General features: G+C 41.6%; 1 protein-coding gene across 1 annotated transcript in view; it reads right to left on the reverse strand.

Moving 5' to 3' along the window:
- The window catches only part of NUB1 (negative regulator of ubiquitin like proteins 1), a 39387-nt gene that overhangs the window by 18036 nt on the left and 865 nt on the right, over positions 1-20486 (reverse strand). Inside the window, exons 2-6 of the mRNA XM_074986323.1 lie at positions 10338-10455; positions 10058-10225; positions 6625-6683; positions 4535-4605; positions 1767-1961 (exon numbers count right to left, since the gene is read on the reverse strand). Of these exons, the coding sequence (XP_074842424.1) occupies positions 1767-1961; positions 4535-4605; positions 6625-6683; positions 10058-10225; positions 10338-10454 (610 nt within the window). The 5' untranslated portion in view covers position 10455. The remainder of the gene's footprint in view (positions 1-1766; positions 1962-4534; positions 4606-6624; positions 6684-10057; positions 10226-10337; positions 10456-20486) is intronic.

Consider the following 20486-nt stretch of genomic DNA (forward strand, 5'->3'; position numbering starts at 1 on the left):
AAAAACTTGTTTGTATTCTTTTACATTTGGCAGGACTCCAGTGAATAGTCCATTTGTGTTTCCGTTTTGTGGGTCTTTCAAACAAAAACTAGGGAATAATTAGAAAAAACATTAATGATTTGAAACTTCAAACTAACAAAGAGCATCCTGGGCAGATGTAGTGCTTGAACCTAGTCTTAACTCACATTTTGAAAATGAAAAGAAGTCAAGTAGCACTTTAAAGACTGGCTATGGTCTGAAGAAGTGGGTCTGTCCCACGAAAGCTCACCTAATAAACTATTTTGCTAGTCTTTAAAGTGCTACTTGAGTGCTTTTTGTTTTGATAGTGTACAGACTAGCACGGCTTCCTCTCTGTTACATTTTGAAAATGGCTACTTTCAAACTGCCTGTTTCTTTAACTTGGCCCATGATTGCCAGCAATCTATATCAACACTCTTGAGCCGTGTCTACACGTGCACGCTACTTCGAAGTAGCGGCACTAACTTTGAAATAGCGCCCGTCACGGCTACATGCGTCGGGCGCTATTTCGAAGTTAACTTCGACGTTAGGCGGCGAGACGTCGAAGTCGCTAACCCCATGAAGGGATAGGAATAGCGCCCTACTTCGACGTTCAACGTCGAAGTAGGGACCGTGTAGTCGTTGAGCGTCCCGCAACTTCGAAATAGCGGGGTCCGCCATGGCGGCCATCAGCTGAGGGGTTGAGAGACGCTCTCTCTCGAGCCCCTGCGGGGCTCTACGGTCACCGTGGGCAGCAGCCCTTAGCCCAGGGCTTCTGGCTGCTGCTGCGGCAGCTGGGGATCCATGCTGCAGGCACAGGGTCTGCAACCAGTTGTCGGCTCTGTGTATCTTGTGTTGTTTAGTGCAACTGTGTCTGGGAGGGGCCCTTTAAGGGAGCGGCTTGCTGTTGAGTCTGCCCTGTGACCCTGTCTGCAGCTGTGCCTGGCACCCTTATTTCGATGTGTGCTCCTTTGGCGTGTAGATGTTCCCTCACAGCGCCTATTTCGATGTGGTGCCGTGCAACGAAGTTGAACATCGATGTTGCCAGCCCTGGAGGACGTGTAGACGTTACTCATCGAAATAGCCTATTTCGATGTTGCTATATCGAAATAAGCTATTTCGATGTAGGCTTCACGTGTAGACGTAGCCTTGGAGAAGAGAATGGCCACATTGTGACCAGTACGACATATGATCATAACAGAGCTAACTGACTGAGAGATGCATAGCAACATACAATTTAGCATTCTGGCCTAGCTATTTCTACAATAAATACAAAGCAGGTTTCCAGCGTGTTAGTATCTTAAAAAAAATCTTTATGACAGGAAGTGAAGATGAATACTATACCCAACCGGAGAAACCAGTTTTCAAGGGGACAGAATTCAGTAGCACAAATTGGAATCTATCCCATTTCCTGAACTTAATGCCCTCACTCGCAAAAAGATCCAACAGTAGAGGTCATAAACTGATTTTAAATTTCATACGAAAGACAGCACCTCCAAGTATCATGCTGCTTCCTAAGATCATGACAGTAGACTTGCTTAGCATCAACTTAGGAATGCATGAATGAATGACCTGGTCTATTTCCTGCAGTACTCATGTCTTCCTTGAAGGTTTCCCATCCAGGTACTGACAAGGTCTGACCTTGTTTAGGTGTGATTGGATCACAACCAACATTGTGCCACTCTTTCTACTTTGTCTTGTTTTTAAGCAGCATCTTTTTTAATTCATACTGCTATCTTCTACTGCATGTAAGAGTAAAAACTCCATACCTCTTGTTGCTAGTATTTCTAAACCTTTCTTAGTTCTTCGCATCCTTTCATTTTTTTCTTTTTCCTTCATGGTCTCTCTCTCATGTTGCATTTCCTCTTCATGAACTTCTTTTTTGGCATCCTCCTCACTCTGTTTTAGCTCAAGCACCATGACCTTTACATTGTGTGTTACACCTTGCTCTTCCAGTGTTTTTTCTGCATGACAGAGTATGATTAGTATGCAAAACAAATTACATTTATGAAGACTGTACATTTCATATTTTAATGCCAGACAACTACATTCCAAAAACAGCTACTCCTTCTAGGAAGATTTCAACAGGTGCAGCCACTTAAGACAATGCATTTTCCTAAACTCCCTCCATTAGTGTAGCACTTAATCAGTGTACTAGCACTTCAAAGTGGTTTTCTTCTGCTCACAAGCAAAAAGGGGTAACTTATCTCTCTAAATACAGTCTTTTCATATTAACACTTGCATGATCTGGTACATCTTTCTAATCCAGCATTTAGTGACTGGTTTATGCCCTCTAATGTGACATTCACACATTTATTCTAGCTAGCCTAAGTGTGGATATGTTTATTTTTCACAGAAATACATTATATTTCATGCTGTACTGCTCAAATATTAAACTGAACACCTCAAGTACTGGTTAATGCAATGTGTAAATTAAGATCTGATCATATAAATAATTCACTAACATGAGCTACCAAAAGCTTCAGCGGGAATTAAAGGCATTCCGAATCATTGAAGATCAGGTCTCTATCTTCTAAAGCTTCCATATTTTGAAACATTTACTCAAAACACTCCTGCTCCCAATTAGGTTAATAGTTAACAGTTTCAATAGGAGAAGAATTGGAACCAAAAGGAGACACTTCCCTGTCTGTCTGTGTAGCAAAATACTTAAATGGCTCCCATTACTTTAGCATCTCACAATTTTTTTCATGTATTTACTCTCAACACCCCTCTGAAATAGGAAAGTGCTTTCAACTGGTTCACATGTGGTATCAGTGGAAATGCAAACGTGAGCTTGCATCCCATTTAGCAAGAAAGGTCCCCCCCACACCAGGGACTGTGGTCCTGGTCCCACTCTTGAACAGAGCACTGCACAATTGTGATTTGTCAGAGACATGAACAGATCAATGGTGGGAGTGCTCCAGTGGCTGAAGATTGATTTGAGAATCTCTGTATTCCTCTCCCATTCATGATCTTGGGAAAAGTATCTGCTATGTTCTGATAGCCTGGCAGGTAGTATGTCAAAATGTTTATGCTGTATTGTATGCACTAGTTCTACAGCTTCATGGCCCCTGTGCACAGAGGAATGTAAGCTTCTCCCTCTCACTTGATATAAAACATGCAAATGATATTGTTAGTCATAATTCAAATAAATGTGTTCTATATATGAAGTAGAAAACACCTGCAGCTGTTGCAGACTGCATGTTGTTCTAGTTGGTTGATGTGCATTTGAGTCTCTGCTGGGCACTATTGTCCTGGATGATGTGTTGGCCCATGTGAGCTCCCCAATGTACCAGTGATGTGTCTGTGATGATTACAGCTGCTGGTGGTTCTTGTTGGAAAGAATACTCAGGCACCCACTTTGTGGCCTTGTCCACCATTGTAAGTTCAGGACATTTGGTTGTACTGTGAACTGTTTGTGTAAATTGTGTTTGGTTGGTATGTATACTGTGCTTACCCAACCTTGGAGGCACGTGGAGTCTCGCATGTCATACCACAAATATCATGGCTGCCATCTGTCCTAATAATGTCAGGACAGGGCAGGCCAAAATTTGAGGACTGACATGTACCTCTGAGATGAGGTTCCTGAGATTTGCTATTAGTGATAATATTTCTGTTTCTCTCCCACAGCCAATGGGAGAGGCAGGGGGTGGTACCTGTAGAGCAGCTCAACACATCTCTCCTACGCTGCTCTGCCAGCAGCAACAATGCTGGGGAGCTGCCTGCAAAGAGCCAACCTGCCCAAGGTGAATGTGCTCCATATCACATACTTCCAAAGTACTTCCAACCCCTGGGAGACTCCCAGAAGCGGAAGGATGGAGCAAGGTTGAGGGGAGGGTCACATGAATCTCCCCTGCACAACAGGGCTCCACTGGGCCCTAGACCCCTGGGCAATTGCCCCTTAGATCTCCTCTGTTAGTGCGCCTGGCCAAAGTCCAAGAGTTTCAGTCCTACATCAACCAAGGCTGAGCCGCATGCGGCCCCAGGCTTTGGCCCAGGCTCAATTAAGTCCAGCACCATTGACCTCATTAAAACAGCATTGCCACCCACTCTGGGGCCCTGAACCACAGTCTGAGAACAAAAGCAGATGCAGACAAAGTGGGTCTTTGCCCACAAAAGCTTATGCTCATCCATTTCTGTTAGTTTATAAGGTGCCACAGGACCCCTCGTTGCTTTTGCAGATCCAGACTACCATGGCTACCCCTCTGATACTTGAGTTTGAGAACAGCGTTCTCTGTTAGTTGTGAGCATATGTGGCCACTCAGCAAAAATTCAAACATTGCCCAACTATTTAGCTAAGTGCCCACAACTACATTTTGTTTTTGTGTGGGTGATGCACACTCTTACATATCTCTGTACACATAAAAATTTATTCTACATCTGGATGGAAAAGATTAGAGAGAACATTGTTTGAAAACCACTCTACTTTTTATGTACCTGCTCTTAATATTGCTTCTGTAACTGACAAAATTACAAGAAAAATGATGTCTAAAAAAGACTAGTTACCAAATAAATATATTTAATTAGTGATACATACCAAGGTCAAGCTGCTTCTTATTTATAATTATTTTGATACATTTTTCTTGAAGTCCATATACCTCTGCAATCCTGTGAAATAAAGTAGTTAATTCCAAAGTAAAATATAGTTGTCTCATTTTGATATTAAATATTTTGGCATCACATGGAAGACAAGAAGCTATGGACGTGAGTTGTAGAATGGTAGGTTTACAACGGATGCTAGAAAAAACTTCCTGTCAGGCTAGTTAAGCACTGGAATAAATTGCTCAGGGATATTGTGGAATCTCCATCATTGGAGACAGAGCAGATTAGCGAAACATCTCGGAGGGATGATCTAGATGGTGCTTGGTCCTGTCACGAGTACAAGAGACTGGCCTTGATGACCTCTTGTGGTCTCTTCTAGTTCAAGAATTCTATGATAACATTACATGGGACTGGACACAAATGCACCACCTCAGGTGAGGAAAGGACAGGATATCAATAAGGTACAGTAAACTCTTTGATATCCGGCATCCATGGGACTAGGAGTGTGACAGATAATCAAATATTCTGGGTAAGAGAGAGTTCAGTACTTATGCTGGGTAGAAGTGCAGAGGAGCCTCCCTCTGTACTCACAGTAAGCACGAAAGGATGCAGGGCAGTGCTAAGTGGGAGTTTCCCCAGCCCCTCCCCGGGGGGGCGGGGTGTCTGTACACAACCCCCAGCTCCAGCTCCCTGTACTTTTCTTTCTGGATCTGTGCTCTGTTGCAGGATCGCCATGGGCCTGGGCAGAAGGAGACAGGTTTGCAGCTGCCATCTCCCAACCCAGGGCTGTGCAAAGCCCTCCAATGTGCAGCCCCACAGCAGGGGGAAAAGGGGTGGCATTGCAGATGGAGCTGCATCTGGCTCCGGAGTGCGTCTCCCCCTGGCTGCCCGCTTTCCCCTTTAAGACCAGGCAGGCCTCAGGTTCAGAGAAGAGAAGAAGCATCTGTACTCTAAACTGTCAGCTGACTACGTGATTAGTGGAGATAGATGAAGCATGTCTTTAGTTTCTTTAGGGAACAGGATGCCAAGACGTGAGGTTAGTCAGTTTCATCTAAACGTCCCTCTAGGAGAGCCACTGCCAACTAAGCCAATGGGATTTTATTGCTACCAGCTTATTACAATGTATCTTGTAGTCACTGCCAGGGGACGGAGAGAGAGCACAGGAGTTATGCCAGTTATTTTAGAGTGACAGTTACTCAAATACTGGTTAAACAAGAGTTTACTGTAATTGGTTGAAATCTACAATCAGAAAACAGCCATAAAACACCCCTAATAAAAGGTAAAAAAAAGTATTTATCAAATAAAATATGGAAAAACACTAGAAATGAATCCTTGTATCTAAGGGCTTGTCTACATGAAACAGTAAATTACAGGGATGCAATTTCTGAAGGACAATATGTTGTGCATTAATTGCCCACACAGACCCTACTGATGTGTACTAATGGTTCGATAGTGCACTTTAAACAGAACTGCATACATTATGTAACAAGTAACGTAAAAATATACATTATTCATTGCAGTATATACAAAGAGGAAGTCCCCCAAAATGATTTTGGGGGCATCTACGCAAAGTTCAAAACATTGTTAAAAATAAACCCAGAAAAATAAAACACGGTATTAACAAGGGGAGAGCATAAGCAGTCAGAAAAGCGGTCAGGATAGACCAAGTAGTTGGAAGGCAACCTCATATGGGATATATTATACGTGAAAACACCATACTCTCAGAAGCGCTAACTAGTTATTGATTTAGAGTAGCAATTCTCCAACTGCGTCCCTGGGCCACTAATGGCCTGTTGATCACCAGCAACAGTGAATTAATTTGTCATGTGGTTCTAACTCTTTCCCTTGTTTCTACTTTTTACATGATAAGACTTTTCCACATTGGCAACTGACTAGAAAGAGATTATATAGTCATAAACAAGATGTGTCTCCATGAGAGTAATTTTATAAAGAGCTGCTCAATCCTGTGAAAATCTGAGATCTCCTGAGCCAGAACATATTGTAATAAAAGCACTGTGAACACAAAACCAAAAGTGGATATTAACCGTGTAAATGGGAAAAAAGACAAAAGATTATTATACTTACTGGGATCTTAGTTTTGCACCGGTGATAATCAATTTAGTCTCCAGCAGGTTTTTTCTGGTCTAGTGTAAATATTTAAAAAGTTATTGTATTTTGGGCATTTTCTTAATTAACTACTTTAGAGAAACCACAATTTCTCTATTTCCAGACAAAAACTAAAGCTGAGAGGTTAAGGATAATTTAAAGAGATGTTGTAATCATCCCCAAAATAATCATTATAAAGCCGGGAAATTAAAAATTAATGTTAACTTAAATCCAAATAAATTAAGCTATAGAAATGCCCAATTAAGACACTCAACCTTAATGTTGATATTTTTGTCACGTCATAGAATAGCCAGACTAAAATTAAAGCCTATTAAAGTTTACGGTCTCAGATTAGATGTAAGCATATTAGATTGTAGCATCACCTTGAGGAAAAACAGAGCAGAGTTAAGGCTGTGATTTAACTGTGCTCCTCAATAATTTAATATTCCCCAGCACCCACACAACACACTCCCATTGAGCACAGCTGCTCCAATGCATAGTTTTTTCAAATAAAATTTTACTATTAAGGGTCCCCCTATATTTTTAATAAAAGTTTATATTTCAGCGATGCTGGCACATACAATCTCCTTCACACACACTAAGCACAACATCTTTTAGAATGGACACAATTGTCATCAATATGAATAAGAGAACTGACTTCCCTAAGCGGTGACAGAAAACGCTATCAGTGGAAGTAAAGTGATCTTAACCCGCTCTGTGGTACAGTCAGGAGAACAGGAAGTTGATGAATGAAGGTAGTGGTGATCTTTGCTGCGGGTCTGACTATCTTGGAAACTGTATCACCACGTATTCCAGAATAAAAGTGTCTAGGGACTAACAAATGGGATTATACCACTATAATAACAGTGGTATAGTTTTATAGCTGCATAATTATATCAGTACATTTCCCAGTGCAGGCAAGCCCTGATAAGGGCAACCTATGGCCTCAATCACATTGGAAACTGTAACCAATTTGAAAGAGCTTCTTGTTAATTTCTATGAAGATTATTCTCCAGCCTTTGCTGAATAATAGTCTTTCAGCCATAAAGACAAATTCTAACTTCTTAAATAAAAAGAGCTATCCATTTTATCAGATGTATTTAAGAAACAATTTTCATATAAATAATACCTGAGATGAGATCATTTGGGGGGTGGGGTAGGGTGGAGCGAGGAGGGGAGAGGAGGCTGACAGAGGGTGCTAAATGCTTTTAAAAAGACGCTTTGTTTAGCAAATATTGGCACATTTAGTTGAAAAGTAAATTCATTAATAAAACAGAGTAATTTTTCTTTCTTTAAACAGAGGATGCAATTCTTCTTTGTATATAAAACAAGAGGTTGAATCTCTGCTTTAAAGGGTAGGACTCAACTCAGCCTTAACTATGAAGTTGCAACTGGTGCATCATTAAAGTAAGAGGATTCCTTTTTTTAAATGTTGAGGAAAATTTAGTTATTTTTGCTAGGCTCCATGAAAACTAGGGACTGGAAGTGCAGACCTGAAGCAGCCACATGAGCATGGCATCCACTGATGTCCTTATCTACACAGCTATATAGTCCCATACTAGAATTCTGACCTGATATTTCTTGAAGTAAAGTTTTCAGATATGCTATCTGGTTGTTTTTTAACATGTTCAAATGCACAATGCAGACTTCACAAACTTCTTTCCACTCTGAGTCAAATTCAAGTACTTAACTTATTTAGCAGTTTCAAACTAATTTATCTCAACACTACAGTCGTGGCTAGTTTGGGAAAATAGCTGATCCATAGCTTAACTAATGGGAGTATACTTGAAGGTTTTATTATTAAAAGCTGGATAGCTACAATGCAAAGTAGTTAAGTTTATAATTTACGGAATTAGCCAGATATTTAAGGATAGCATAGTTAAAGTAAACACTAGGGCTGTCAGATGATTAAAAATTATCTCAGTTAATTGTGAGATTAAAAAGGTGTGACTAATTACACTATAAAACAATAAGACAATCCCAATTTAATTTTAGCATGGAAGCACGTCCTCTGGAATGGTGGTCAAAGCATGAAGAAACATATGAACATTCAGCATATCTGGCACATAAATATCTCGCAACACCAGGTACAACAGTGCAATGCAAACACTTGTTCTCACTGTGATATGACATTGTAAAATAAACAGTGGGCAACATTGTCTCTCATAAATGTAAACCAATTTGTCTGTCTGAGTTGTTGGTTGAAACAGAAGTAGGATTGACTGGACTTATAGGCACCAAAGTTTTACATTTTTGGTGTAGAGTGCATGTATGTAAAAAATTCTGCATTTGTAAGTTGCCTTTTCAGGATAAAGAGATAGCACTACAGTGCTTGTATGAAGAAATGAAAAATACTATTTCTTACCATTTCATAGTACAAATATTTGTAAATAAAAAAATAATACAAAATAAGCACTGTATACTTTCTGTTCAGTGTTGTAACTGAAATAAATATATTTGAAAATGCAGAAAATGGACACAATATTTATAATATATTTAAATTGTTTTAAAAGTGTGACTAAACATGTTGAAGGAATGGCGGGTGCCAGTTAGTCAAATATTCAAGTTAACTGAGAGTTAATTAAAATAAGTGGGGAAGGGGTGTGGGTTCTGTTTGGGGATGTAGGGTCCAAGGCAGAACCAAGGAGAATGGGGTTCAAGAAAGGGTTCTGAGCTTCGCTGCAGGAAGGGTTTCAGGATGCCAGATCTGGGCAGCTAATCTCAGGCAGCTTCACAAAAGCAGGGACATATCCCAGGTGCTCCCAGGCAGGGGTGTGGTTTGGCAAGCTTTGCACACTGCCTCTGCCTGTAGGCACTGCCCTTGCAGTTCCCAATGGCCACAGTTCCAGCTCAACGAGAGCTGCAGAGCTAGTGCTGGGGGCAAGGTGGGATAGCACATGTGCTGTCCTCCATCTAAGAGCATCAGGAATGTGTTGCCACCTGCAGGGAGCCACATGGAGCCACGAAAGGAGCCTGCTGGCCCAGCAACAACTGGATTATAAACCAGACTTTCCAAGAAGATCAGAAATGCTCATTTAGAGAGCCTTCTGTTTGGTGAAGTGCTGGATAAAACAGCTTTTACTGTACTGATAACTTAACGTGTTTTACAGAAGTAGTAAAAATGAATGAAAACTATATGTACATTTTTAACTTGGATGGTTAGATCAGAAGAGGCAATGTTAAATTTATTTTTTCTCTATTCAGAATTTGTTTCTGAATAACCCAAAAGAAGGAAAAGGTGCAAAGTGTTTTTTTTTCTAGATAGTTTTATGGCTGAACTGAATTACCTCTTCCTCCAACTGATTTAGATTTTTGAACAAATAAAGCATTTTGGATCTAGAACAGAACTAATGAAAGTTTTACTGCCTGTACTATTAATTTATTTTCATAACTTTAATGCACTCGGACTTACTTTTCGCATCCTAAGAGGCAAAGCTACTTGAAGTGTTGCAACCCCTGTAGCCCTATAAGCTTCATTCCCTGTTCCACGCTCGATTGCTTTACATCTTATTTCTTCAAGTATGCTTTCTGTTTCATTTTCATTGAGATTCAGCATGGCTGAATATTTCTGTGCAAGCTCCTAACACAAAAATAACAGAATATACATTATTAATAAAATCTAAAATAGCAAATTGTGTCATTGGTATTGAAGTGAAAGAACGGACTGCAGAACAGAGAGGCAGACCACATACCTTCAACTCCAGACCAGCTTCTTTATTTTCATTTGTGTATGGAGGTTTCCAAAGCTGAATTTTGCCTTCTCTTAAACAGTTTGTAAGTTTTGCTGCAAGATATTGCCTTTGTGCCATTCTTTAATACAAAACACAATAGGAAAAATGAAAAAAAAAAGTATTGCAGTTTTAAATATAAATAACTAAACAAGTGAAATATGTGTGAAACCAACAAGGAACAGTCATAAAGAGTGAAATTACAGTAAAAAGAAGTACATAAAAGCAAACTAAAGAAAACACTATAGAACTGTCAGCACATTTCCATCTCCAAGTTTAAATGAAATTTACAGTTCATGCGTTCAGTTCATTTATTGGTTTCACATTGCATTTCACTTGATTAGGTCAACCTGCATGGAGCCATTTCCAAGAGCATGACCTATGTGTGACACTCTAGATTCCAGAAGAGTGTGCCTTGTAGCCCCCATATTTACCATCTGTACACAATTGTGATATTGCATATAAAGCAAGGCATGTGAGGTGTCAGGAGAGAGGTTACGATTAGCCGAAACTCACTGTTTTATCTACTTATATGTATCTTTAGTACATATGAAGTTATGAAATTTTGTTGTATAGCTGTCACTAAAACATGCTGTAAATTGAGACATAATAACACCCCATATGAAACAGCAAGGAAAGTAACCAATGCCTAAGTAGGTGTGGCCACAACCATAAACAGCCACTGTCTAGCAAGGGAGTTACAATTCAGTGACTCACTTGCATGCCCTAATAAGTCATCTAGGCAAGGTACTGACAGAAAAACTGAAACTGCAGATAGAACATCTAGCAGATGAGCAAGTGGGATTCAGGAAAGATAGAAGTACCATACAGCAGATACTGGCACTAAGATTGATAGATGAGAAAGCTCGATGAAAGAACAAGAACATCTACGCTTGCTTCGTCGATTTTCAGAATGCATTTGACAGTATAAATCAGAAAGTGACGTGGGCGGTGTATGAAGTGGATAGCAGACTGATATGCTTGTTGAAGGATATCAATGATAATACAAAGGCAGCGGTGAGAATGTGTGGGGAGTTGGGAAGTTGGTTTAGAATAAGTAGAGTTAGGAGACAAGGAGATCTGATATCGACGAGTATCTTCATCACTCACCTACACAGAGTGATGGACAAGATCAAGGAGGAGGTAGAAGGGATATCCATGCACGAGATGAGAATCAGCAACTTGAGGTTCATGGACGATATAATTATCATTGAAGAAGATGAAGAGAAGCTAGCAAAAATGGTGCAGGTGCTAAACGAGGAAGGGAAGTGGTATGGATTCTCTATGGACATCAATAAAACAAAAACAATGGTATGTGGAGATAAGAAAACAGGAAGAAAGCTCAGTGTAGATGGGATCGAACTAGAGAACGTAGAGAAGTTCACATATCTGGGGAGCAACATGATGTATGATCTAGACTGTCAAAAGGAAGTAGTGACTAAAATAGTGAAAGCAATAGTGTGTCTGAAGGCAATTGATAAGATTTGGAAAAGCAAAGCAATTAGCTTAGGAACAAAGCTTAGTGTCTTGAAAATGTATGTATTCAGCAGCATGTTGCAAGGATGTGAGACACAGGTGATTACAAAAGATTCGAAGACAAGGATATTGGCATTGGAGAGGAGCTGTTATAGAATAGGATGGATGCTGAAGGTCACCAAGGAGGACTTACATAGGAAGATACAGCCGAAAGAGAACTTACTGCAGAAGGTTGTACAACAGAAGTTATGGCTATTTGGGCATATCTGCAGAATGAACAATGAATGAAAAGTCAAAATCCTTTATTTGGCAAGATGGATGGTTCGAATGGGCAAGGCAGACTCCACAGTGTCGGATGATAAAGAGTAGATGATATAGTAGATTCGTGCAGAGCTAATCTACAGAATGTAAGCCGCTCCACACTAGACAGGGAAAGTTGGAAGGAAATAGCGAGAGAGGCATTGGAAACCAATGGGCGCTGAGCCCATGGCTGTTCATGATAACACACCAAGGAAATTGTTCATCCTTGCCTGGGGACTCAGCAATGCGCAGCAGACATGCCTGGACTTGTATTCTCCAAGTACTTGGCATTGAGGGTATATGTTAGGAACCTATGTTACAAACATGACTTTCAGAAGACTGAAGACCCCAACAGAGGACATTATCACAGATCTAATGAACAAACCTGTATGTTAAGGAATACAATAACCTGTGGGTTGAGAGAAACTGCTTAATCCAGTTCTTGCACAGTCTAAATACAGTTAAGAATTTAGACTGTGTGCTCATATTTTCTTTTTGTAACCACTCTGACTTTTGCCTATTACTTATAATTACTTAAAATATATCTTTCTTAGTCAATAAGTAGTCACAAGCTGCAATCTATAACACTGGGTATGCAAAGAGCCAGCTGCAGGACCAGGACCCATGTCTTTACCTTAAGTACCAGAGATATCTTAGATTATAAAAACCAGAAGAATTTTTAAAATCACTTTTTAACCATTTATGTTCTATTTTCTTAACTACCAACAGTCCTGGTTTTGGCCAGGACTGCTCTGTTTCTACTAACCTACCTAGCTACCACTCTGAGAATGTTGGCAGCTTATGGCAACAGCTGGAAGCCAAGGAATGGTTTCAACTTCTGTCCTCTGATAGAGTTTCCTCTTTCACTCATTGGATAAACAGGAGGCTATTAGCTCAGCTAAGATTATGGCCCCCTTGAGCCAAGTCAGAGCACTCATTATATAAAAGTGCCATCTTTGCTATACCAGAAGTCAAGCAACACTTCCTATTTAAATGTCACCTATAATTGCTCTAAAAACTGCGTGCTCACTCAGATTCTTAAAAATGTTTGTGTCTAAGCAGGGTGCTAGTTAGCATTAATGGTCCACATTGGAGGTCACTTCAGCAAGGGGTTCCTGAGATACAGCCCTCCAAAAACCCAGCACTGTACAAAACCAACACTTTTTGTTAATTTCTTTTTCTCCATACACCTGGAACTCAAACTATAGTTTCACTTGTCCTCCAACTGGTATCATTCACTTGACATTTTACCTGAACTGATGCATGGCACCCACTGTCCCTTTGGCAGAGCAGTGCTGGCAAAATTAATATGGAAGAGTTTAAGTGTTAAAAAAAGTATATGCTAAAACTTAAAAGCCAGAGTTTGAAATGCACATGTGCAGAAAGCCTATAAATGTGGGTGTGTGTAGGCAATCCATTGTCACAATCCTTTGGTGGCTCCAGGGGGCATATTGCAGTCATTGTAGGTGAGCTACACAACATAGATTGTAAATTCAAAGCCAACCCTTGGCAGAAATCTGATAATGATCTGTACACCTCTGTCAGGGGATTTTTCTACTTTTGGGACACGTGTCCTGATAATCTGAACAGACAATTTAGACAGGGCTCTAAGTATTGCCTGAAAGATAATGAAATTACACATGCTCTATGCTAGTAAGTGAGAATGACTGCTGGACATGTCACACTCAAACACTGAGCCTAATCCACTTTACATCCTTCCTCCAACTTATGCAAAGGCCTTCATCTACCACTATACTTTCACTTACTCACAATAACACCCATATTCCACTTAAGCACCCTACTTTACTGTTGACAATCCCCAAAGGAAGCACTGCTACTGACAGGTTATACAAATCAGCCTTGAAAGAGGCAAACTGCATCCCTAAGGGTACACGTGGGAGGTGAGCAGCAGTCAGAGGCATTCAGAGACCCCATTCCCAAAGGACAGGGCTCTGTAAATCATCTCTTATCACAGTCCAACTAATACCTCCACTGTTCAGTCCAGCTACACTTAAAAAGCAAACACAGATGAAGTCCATGCAGATAATTCCACAGTGGTTAATGCTGGACAGAGCTAAAACTGCATTAGTACAGTATGTACCTTAGCTTTTGAAAACCAGCAGTTACATTTTGCTCAACTTGATGTTATGAAAAGGTACAAGATACTGCTAGGCAACCTTTCCTTTGGGCTAACAGATTACTTTGTGACTCTAACACTCCATCTCAGTTTCCCCCAGAATATGCAAAGTAGGGGCACGGTCCAGAGAGGTGGGAGGTAAGACTCCTGAACAGCTATTTACATAGATAGAAAAGTCACAACCTTGTAAATTAGGAAGCCAAGAAGTAGAAGGGAGAAGGGAGGAGGTAGAAGCAATAGAGAGGTAAAACCTGAATGCACATAAAGGCTTCTGGCGGGTAGACCTTTGGAACGTTGACACCCACCTTGTTTAGAAAAAGTATATCTCAGCTTCTATGGAAATACTTTTTAACTATTCATTACATATTAATTCCCCTAAGACTGGGTAGTAAAAATAGATTAATCAGTTTCTCTTTCCTTTGTAGACAGTTTCACCTTTCCATCTTGTACCTTAGAACAGTGCTACAGAGAGTTCAACGGAAATGGCAAAAAGTCAGACACCTTTCAATTAATATCTGACTTTGAAAAAGTCCTTCCTTCCTAAAAGCAAATGCCTAAACTGTAGGCAAAGGCTACCCTTACCAGGAGACTGTCTCCCTGTAAACTGCTGAACACAAGATCAGTTTGCACATTTGGAAGCTTCTCTGCAACCACAGGGACAAGAAACTGTTGTTGTTTTTTATAAAAGAAAAGTGAATTGTGTAGAAATTGATGTCTTAGCCAGCCACCTTGTTTTTTACATCCCCTATTATTTTTAGTAGCCCTTCTCCAGGCTGAAGAGTAAAGGGTCTAACACATGTATACTCTGTTATTCCCTGGAAGTTCCTGGTGCTGTAGTACTGAGTGAGCAGTGCATTCTTTTACTTGAAGGGACTATTTTTAGGCAGTGTCAGAATATCATCTGCCAATAGACAAGGAAACATATTGGACTGCGAAAAATAAGAATAAAGCACTGGGGTCATTACTAATTGTCTTCCATTTATTTTTTCATCCATAAACAATTACTTCTTTTAGGCAGCTTTTTATTCATTTACCACATCACTACTATTTTTACCTTTTTTGAATTCTGGCAATCATTTTACAGCAGATGTTTTACTTCACATATATTGCCTTAAATAATAAATTATCCAGGTAACAGAAACTATGTTATTTGTTATGGTCAAATTAAAAACCTCATATTGTTACACTGTATCTACCTGCAAACCTCTGGTAGATGTTTTACTGACACTCCAGATCTGCTTTTTTTTGGAAAAACTTCCATTTCCCTAAATCTCCAAAACATACTTGTCACACTGGACAATACACTAACAACAATGTGCAGAATTTTAAATACAAACAATCTGAAATGGACCATACATACAATGTCTTTACTACTAATATTTTTGGTACACTTTTGTAAATCAAACTTATTTGTGATTCTTTATTAAACTATTAAAACACAAAAATAAGGAATGAAAAATCTTCAATTAAATGATTTTATTCCCATTCCAACAAATTATATAAAGAATACTTATATAAATGACAAAGTAGTTTTGTTTTTGTGAAGGCAATGGTGCAAGCCACCTTTTTACCTTTAAAAAATCATCCAAGTTTATTAAACAGAAATGTTAGAGCAATTTTCTGATCTTATTATTAACACTCATTTATAACAGGTAAACTAGCAGTCCAAACAGAATCCTTAAAGAACATTTAGACATACCTCTCTCCCTCCATTGTCCAACAACATTAATGGTCCTGCAATGATTTCACTTTCACTTTTGTGATGCATCACTATAAAGTATAGGGTATTTCCCAAAGCTGTTTGCAATAAAGGGTATTTCCAACTGGATGTTTTGAATGTAACGTCAGATTTTTACAAAACAAAGAAGTAGTCACACAATCAGTTACTTCCCTATTCTGTATTACACAGGGGAGTAAATAGGTAAAGAAATGAGATTTGGCAGCCACATGGAACACAAGGGAAGGCAGATACAGGTTATGTGGAGACCGCTCACTGAATAAAACACATTAACTTTGGCTTTGCTAGAAATGAGAACAACAAGAAGTCTTGTGGCACCTTATAGACTAACAGATGTTTTGGAGCATAAGCTTTCGTGGGCAAAGACCTGCTTCATCGGATTAGTCTATTAGTCTATAAGGTGCCACAAGACTTCTTGTTGTTCTCGAAGCTACAGACTAACACGGCTACCTCTCTGATACTAGAAATGAGGAGGCACAGACAATCAACTCTAGAAGGAGCTGACATGGCATGGTCTCCTGGAAAAGGAACTAAAGTTGACTGTAGTGTCATCGTGGTTAAAATTAGACATTCCTAGGAAGACTTTGGACCCATACACTTCAGATTCTCTACCAAGTATGTAGACCTGGACTTTCCCAGAGAATTCTGTCCTGTACTGCTGCAAATCCGCACCCCTGCTCCAGTAAAAGAATGATGCAGCAGCGATGAGTATTTCGTAAGAGCAAACAGGCATACTAGATTTTAAAATCCGAAAGGTTACTTTAAGTATGCCGTAGATATTTCTAAAATATTTGTCAACATGATATGTAAGTATTACAATGGGTAATCCTGCCTATAATCACTTGCAGATAACCAAATGCAACCTGCAATTTGTAGCACAGTTCTACTGACCCATGCCAAAGAGAGTCAACTTTAATGGAAATAAGTGATTAATTATTTGGGGAGGGGTGCATGGAACTGTCATTATCTGTAAGATATGCAGCCGTTATGATAAAAAGTACTACCAGCTCGAGCACATATACCAGTGGATTTGTACATATGAAGTGTCTAAATATACCAAGAGTAGGGGAGTTTGCTGTGCTCTATAACAGGGGTAGGCAACTGAAACAGTGAGAAGAGCCATTTTTTCAAATTCAGTTACAAAATCAATACTTGAAGAGACGCAATGCATGTGAATATGAAACAGTCCTTAGTAAATACAGTAAACCCTTGAAATGTGTGATTTCGAGTTGCACTTAACTCACATTAACACGAGTTAAGCGAAACTCGAAATACACTCCCCCCCCCCTCCGCCTGCCCTGGTTCAAGCCCCTGGCCCCATGCGGCCTGGTTCAACCCCACCGCCCGCCAGCCCAACCCTCACCCCGTGTCCAGCTCTGGCTTACCACCCCTCACGCATGGCTCCAGCTCAACCCCCACCCAGCCCGGTTTCAGACCCCCTGCACGCAGCTCAGGTTCAACCCCACCGCCCCAGTTCAAACCCCCCGCAGCCCAACTCACCACCCGAGCATGGCTCCGGCTCACAGCTCAGGCGCATAGCTCTAGTTCAACCCCTTCTGCCCCATTTCACTGCCCCCCCACACGCCCGGCTCCAGCTCAACCCCCTGCAGGGACCCTGCAGCCCTGGCTCAGCCCCACCCCCCCTGCAGCCCTAATCCACTCCAGGCTTAACCCGCCTTCTCCACTCACATGGCCCCAATTCACCATCAGGCTTAACCTCCCCAACTCTCTCCCCCACCCCAGGACTCACCTTTCAAAAGAAGCTCCAGGTGCTCCTGCTACTTCCCTGGCTGCAGAACATGCGTTCTGCCAGGAAAAAAGCCCCCCACCAACTTATGCAAAATTTGAGTTACGCGAGGGTGCATGGGACTGCAACCCTTGGGTAAACTGAAGCACTACTGTGTAACGCCGACAGACCCGGGTTTCTGGCACCAGAGATAGAACCTGACCACAGGGTCTAAAGCCCTGCACTCTACCTCATGAGCTAAAGGCCAGCTGGGTCTCAGCTGAGGTTGTAGAGCAGAGACTTCACTCACCCCGATGAGGTCTGAGTAACTCTGGGTACTACAACTGTATGTAAAAATAATGAAGTCAAACTGTACTTTTTGTCACCTCCTATTTTTGGAACAGTGCACACACAATGGATTTGTACCAGTTAGAAAGTTAAGTTAGCCCTATCCCCCAGCTTTACCCCACATACCCCCTCCCATCTTCAGGCTTATCCCCTCTGAGCCCAAAACCACCATTCTAACCCCACGTTTAACCCCTTCAGCCTAGACCCAGGATTTACCTGACTCAGGAGAGGAGCTCCGTACACCGCTGCTGCTCCCCCACCGCCTCCTTCTTCATGCAGGCTGCACAGCTCTGGTGGGGCAGACTCAGCCACCCCTCCCCCCAACAGCTCTCCTGTAGGTTTGCCTTGCCCCAGCTTCCTCTTTCTGGGCTACCTGCCCTGCCGGCTTCCCTCCTCCCCCCGCACTGCTACACCCTGACTGCTCTGTGGCTCCAGAGGCTGTCGCCACTTAAACAAAACAACTAAATCCTGTTTTAACTACGGGTGTTGTTTAAGCAGCGAACCTCCAGAGCCACATATGGAGTCAGCAGCAGCAGTGCTTGGAGCCACATGCGGCTCCAGAGCAGCAGGTTGCCAACCCCTGCTTTTTGAGGATTCATATACACTAGTAAAATACTCAGACCATGTCTATGCCACAGTCAGCAAAGGAGCACCACGACGACGTTACAGGTGTAGTGTCACAGGGCAGACATTTCTTATAGTAATTCAAAGTGCATTTCTATTGATAACAAGAGGTCCTGTGGCACCTTATAGGCTAACAGATATATTGGAGCATAAACATTTGTGGGCAAAGACCCACTATGGCAGATGCATTCCTATTGATGGGGTTAAGCCATTTCACCAATGGCTTATCATAGAATTATAGACCAATAGAGCTGGAAGAGACCTAAAAAAGACAGCAAGTCCAGCCCCCTGCCCTACACAGGGCCAAACCCATCAGATCAGCCCTGCCAGGGCTTTGTCAAGGCGAGACTTAAACATCTCCAGGGATGGAGACTCCACTACTTCCCTGAGTAGACCATTCCAATGCTTCACTACCCTCCTAGTGAAAACGTTTTTCCTAATGTTCAGCCTGGACCTTCCCAACAGCAACTTGAGACCATTGTTCCCTGTTCTGCCATCTGTGACCACTGTGAACAGCCTCTCTCCAGCCTCTTTGCAACCTCCCTTCAGTAAATTGAAGGCTGTTATCAAATCCCCCCTCAGTTTTCTCTTCTGCAGACTAAACAATCCCAATTCCTTCAACCTTTCTTCATAGGTCATATGCTCCAGACCCCTAATTATTTTGGTTGCCCTCCGCTGGACCCTCTCCAGTGTGTTCACATCCTTCCTATAACTGGGGGCCCAGAACTGGACACAGTACTTCAGATGCGGCCTCACCAAAGCTGAATAAAGAGAAATAATCACTTCTCTGGATCTACTGGCAACGCTCCTCTTGATGCAACCGAATATGCCATTAGCCTTCTTGGCTACAATGGCACACTTTTGACTCACGTCCAGCTTCTCGTCCACTACAACTCCCAGGTCCTTTTCTGCAGAACTGCTACTGAGCCAGTCAGACCCCAGCCTGTAACAATGCTTGAGATTCTTCCGGCCCAAGTGCAGGACTCTGCACTTGTCCTGACTGAACCCCATCAGATTTCTTGCGGCCCAGTCTTCCAATTTGTCTAAGTCACTCTGGACCCTATCCCCACCTTGCAGCATGTCCACCTCTCCCCCTAGCTTAGTGTCATCTGCAAACTTGCTGAGGGTGCAATCCAACCCCTCAGCCAGGTCACTGATAAATATGTTGAACAGAACAGGACCCGGAACCAAACCTTGGGGCACTCCACTAGAAACCAACCACCATCCTGACATTGAGCCATTGATCACTACCCGCAGGGCCCGACCTTCTAGCCAGCTTTTTATCCCTCTTACGGTCCATTTATCCAATCCACATTCCTTTAACTTACTGACAAGAATACTGAGGGAGACCGTATCAAAAGTTTTGCTAAAGTCAAGATAAATCACATCCATTGATTTTCCTCTATCCACAGAGCCAGCTATCTCATTGTAGAAACTACTCAGATTGGTCAGGCATGACTTGCCCTTCTGCATTTACAACAAATGCTCCAGTAATACCAGTGAAGATGTTACAGAGGCCAATGGGAGAGCCACTCCCATCAGCACAGGTTCTCCACTTCCTGGAGAGGTGGCAGCTATGCAGACAGAGGAGCTGTGCCATCAACAAAATAGTGCCCGTGTTGGGAATCAGGCTGGTATAACCGTATCCCTGAGGGGTGTCATCTCAACAGGGTAGCTGTGTTAGTATGTATCTGCAAAAACAAGGAGCCCTATGGCACTTGAAAGACTAACAGATTGAATGAAATGAAATTAATGTGATAGTCT

Source organism: Carettochelys insculpta, chromosome 2 (assembly GCF_033958435.1).
Source record: "Carettochelys insculpta isolate YL-2023 chromosome 2, ASM3395843v1, whole genome shotgun sequence".
NCBI lineage: Eukaryota > Metazoa > Chordata > Testudines > Carettochelyidae > Carettochelys > Carettochelys insculpta.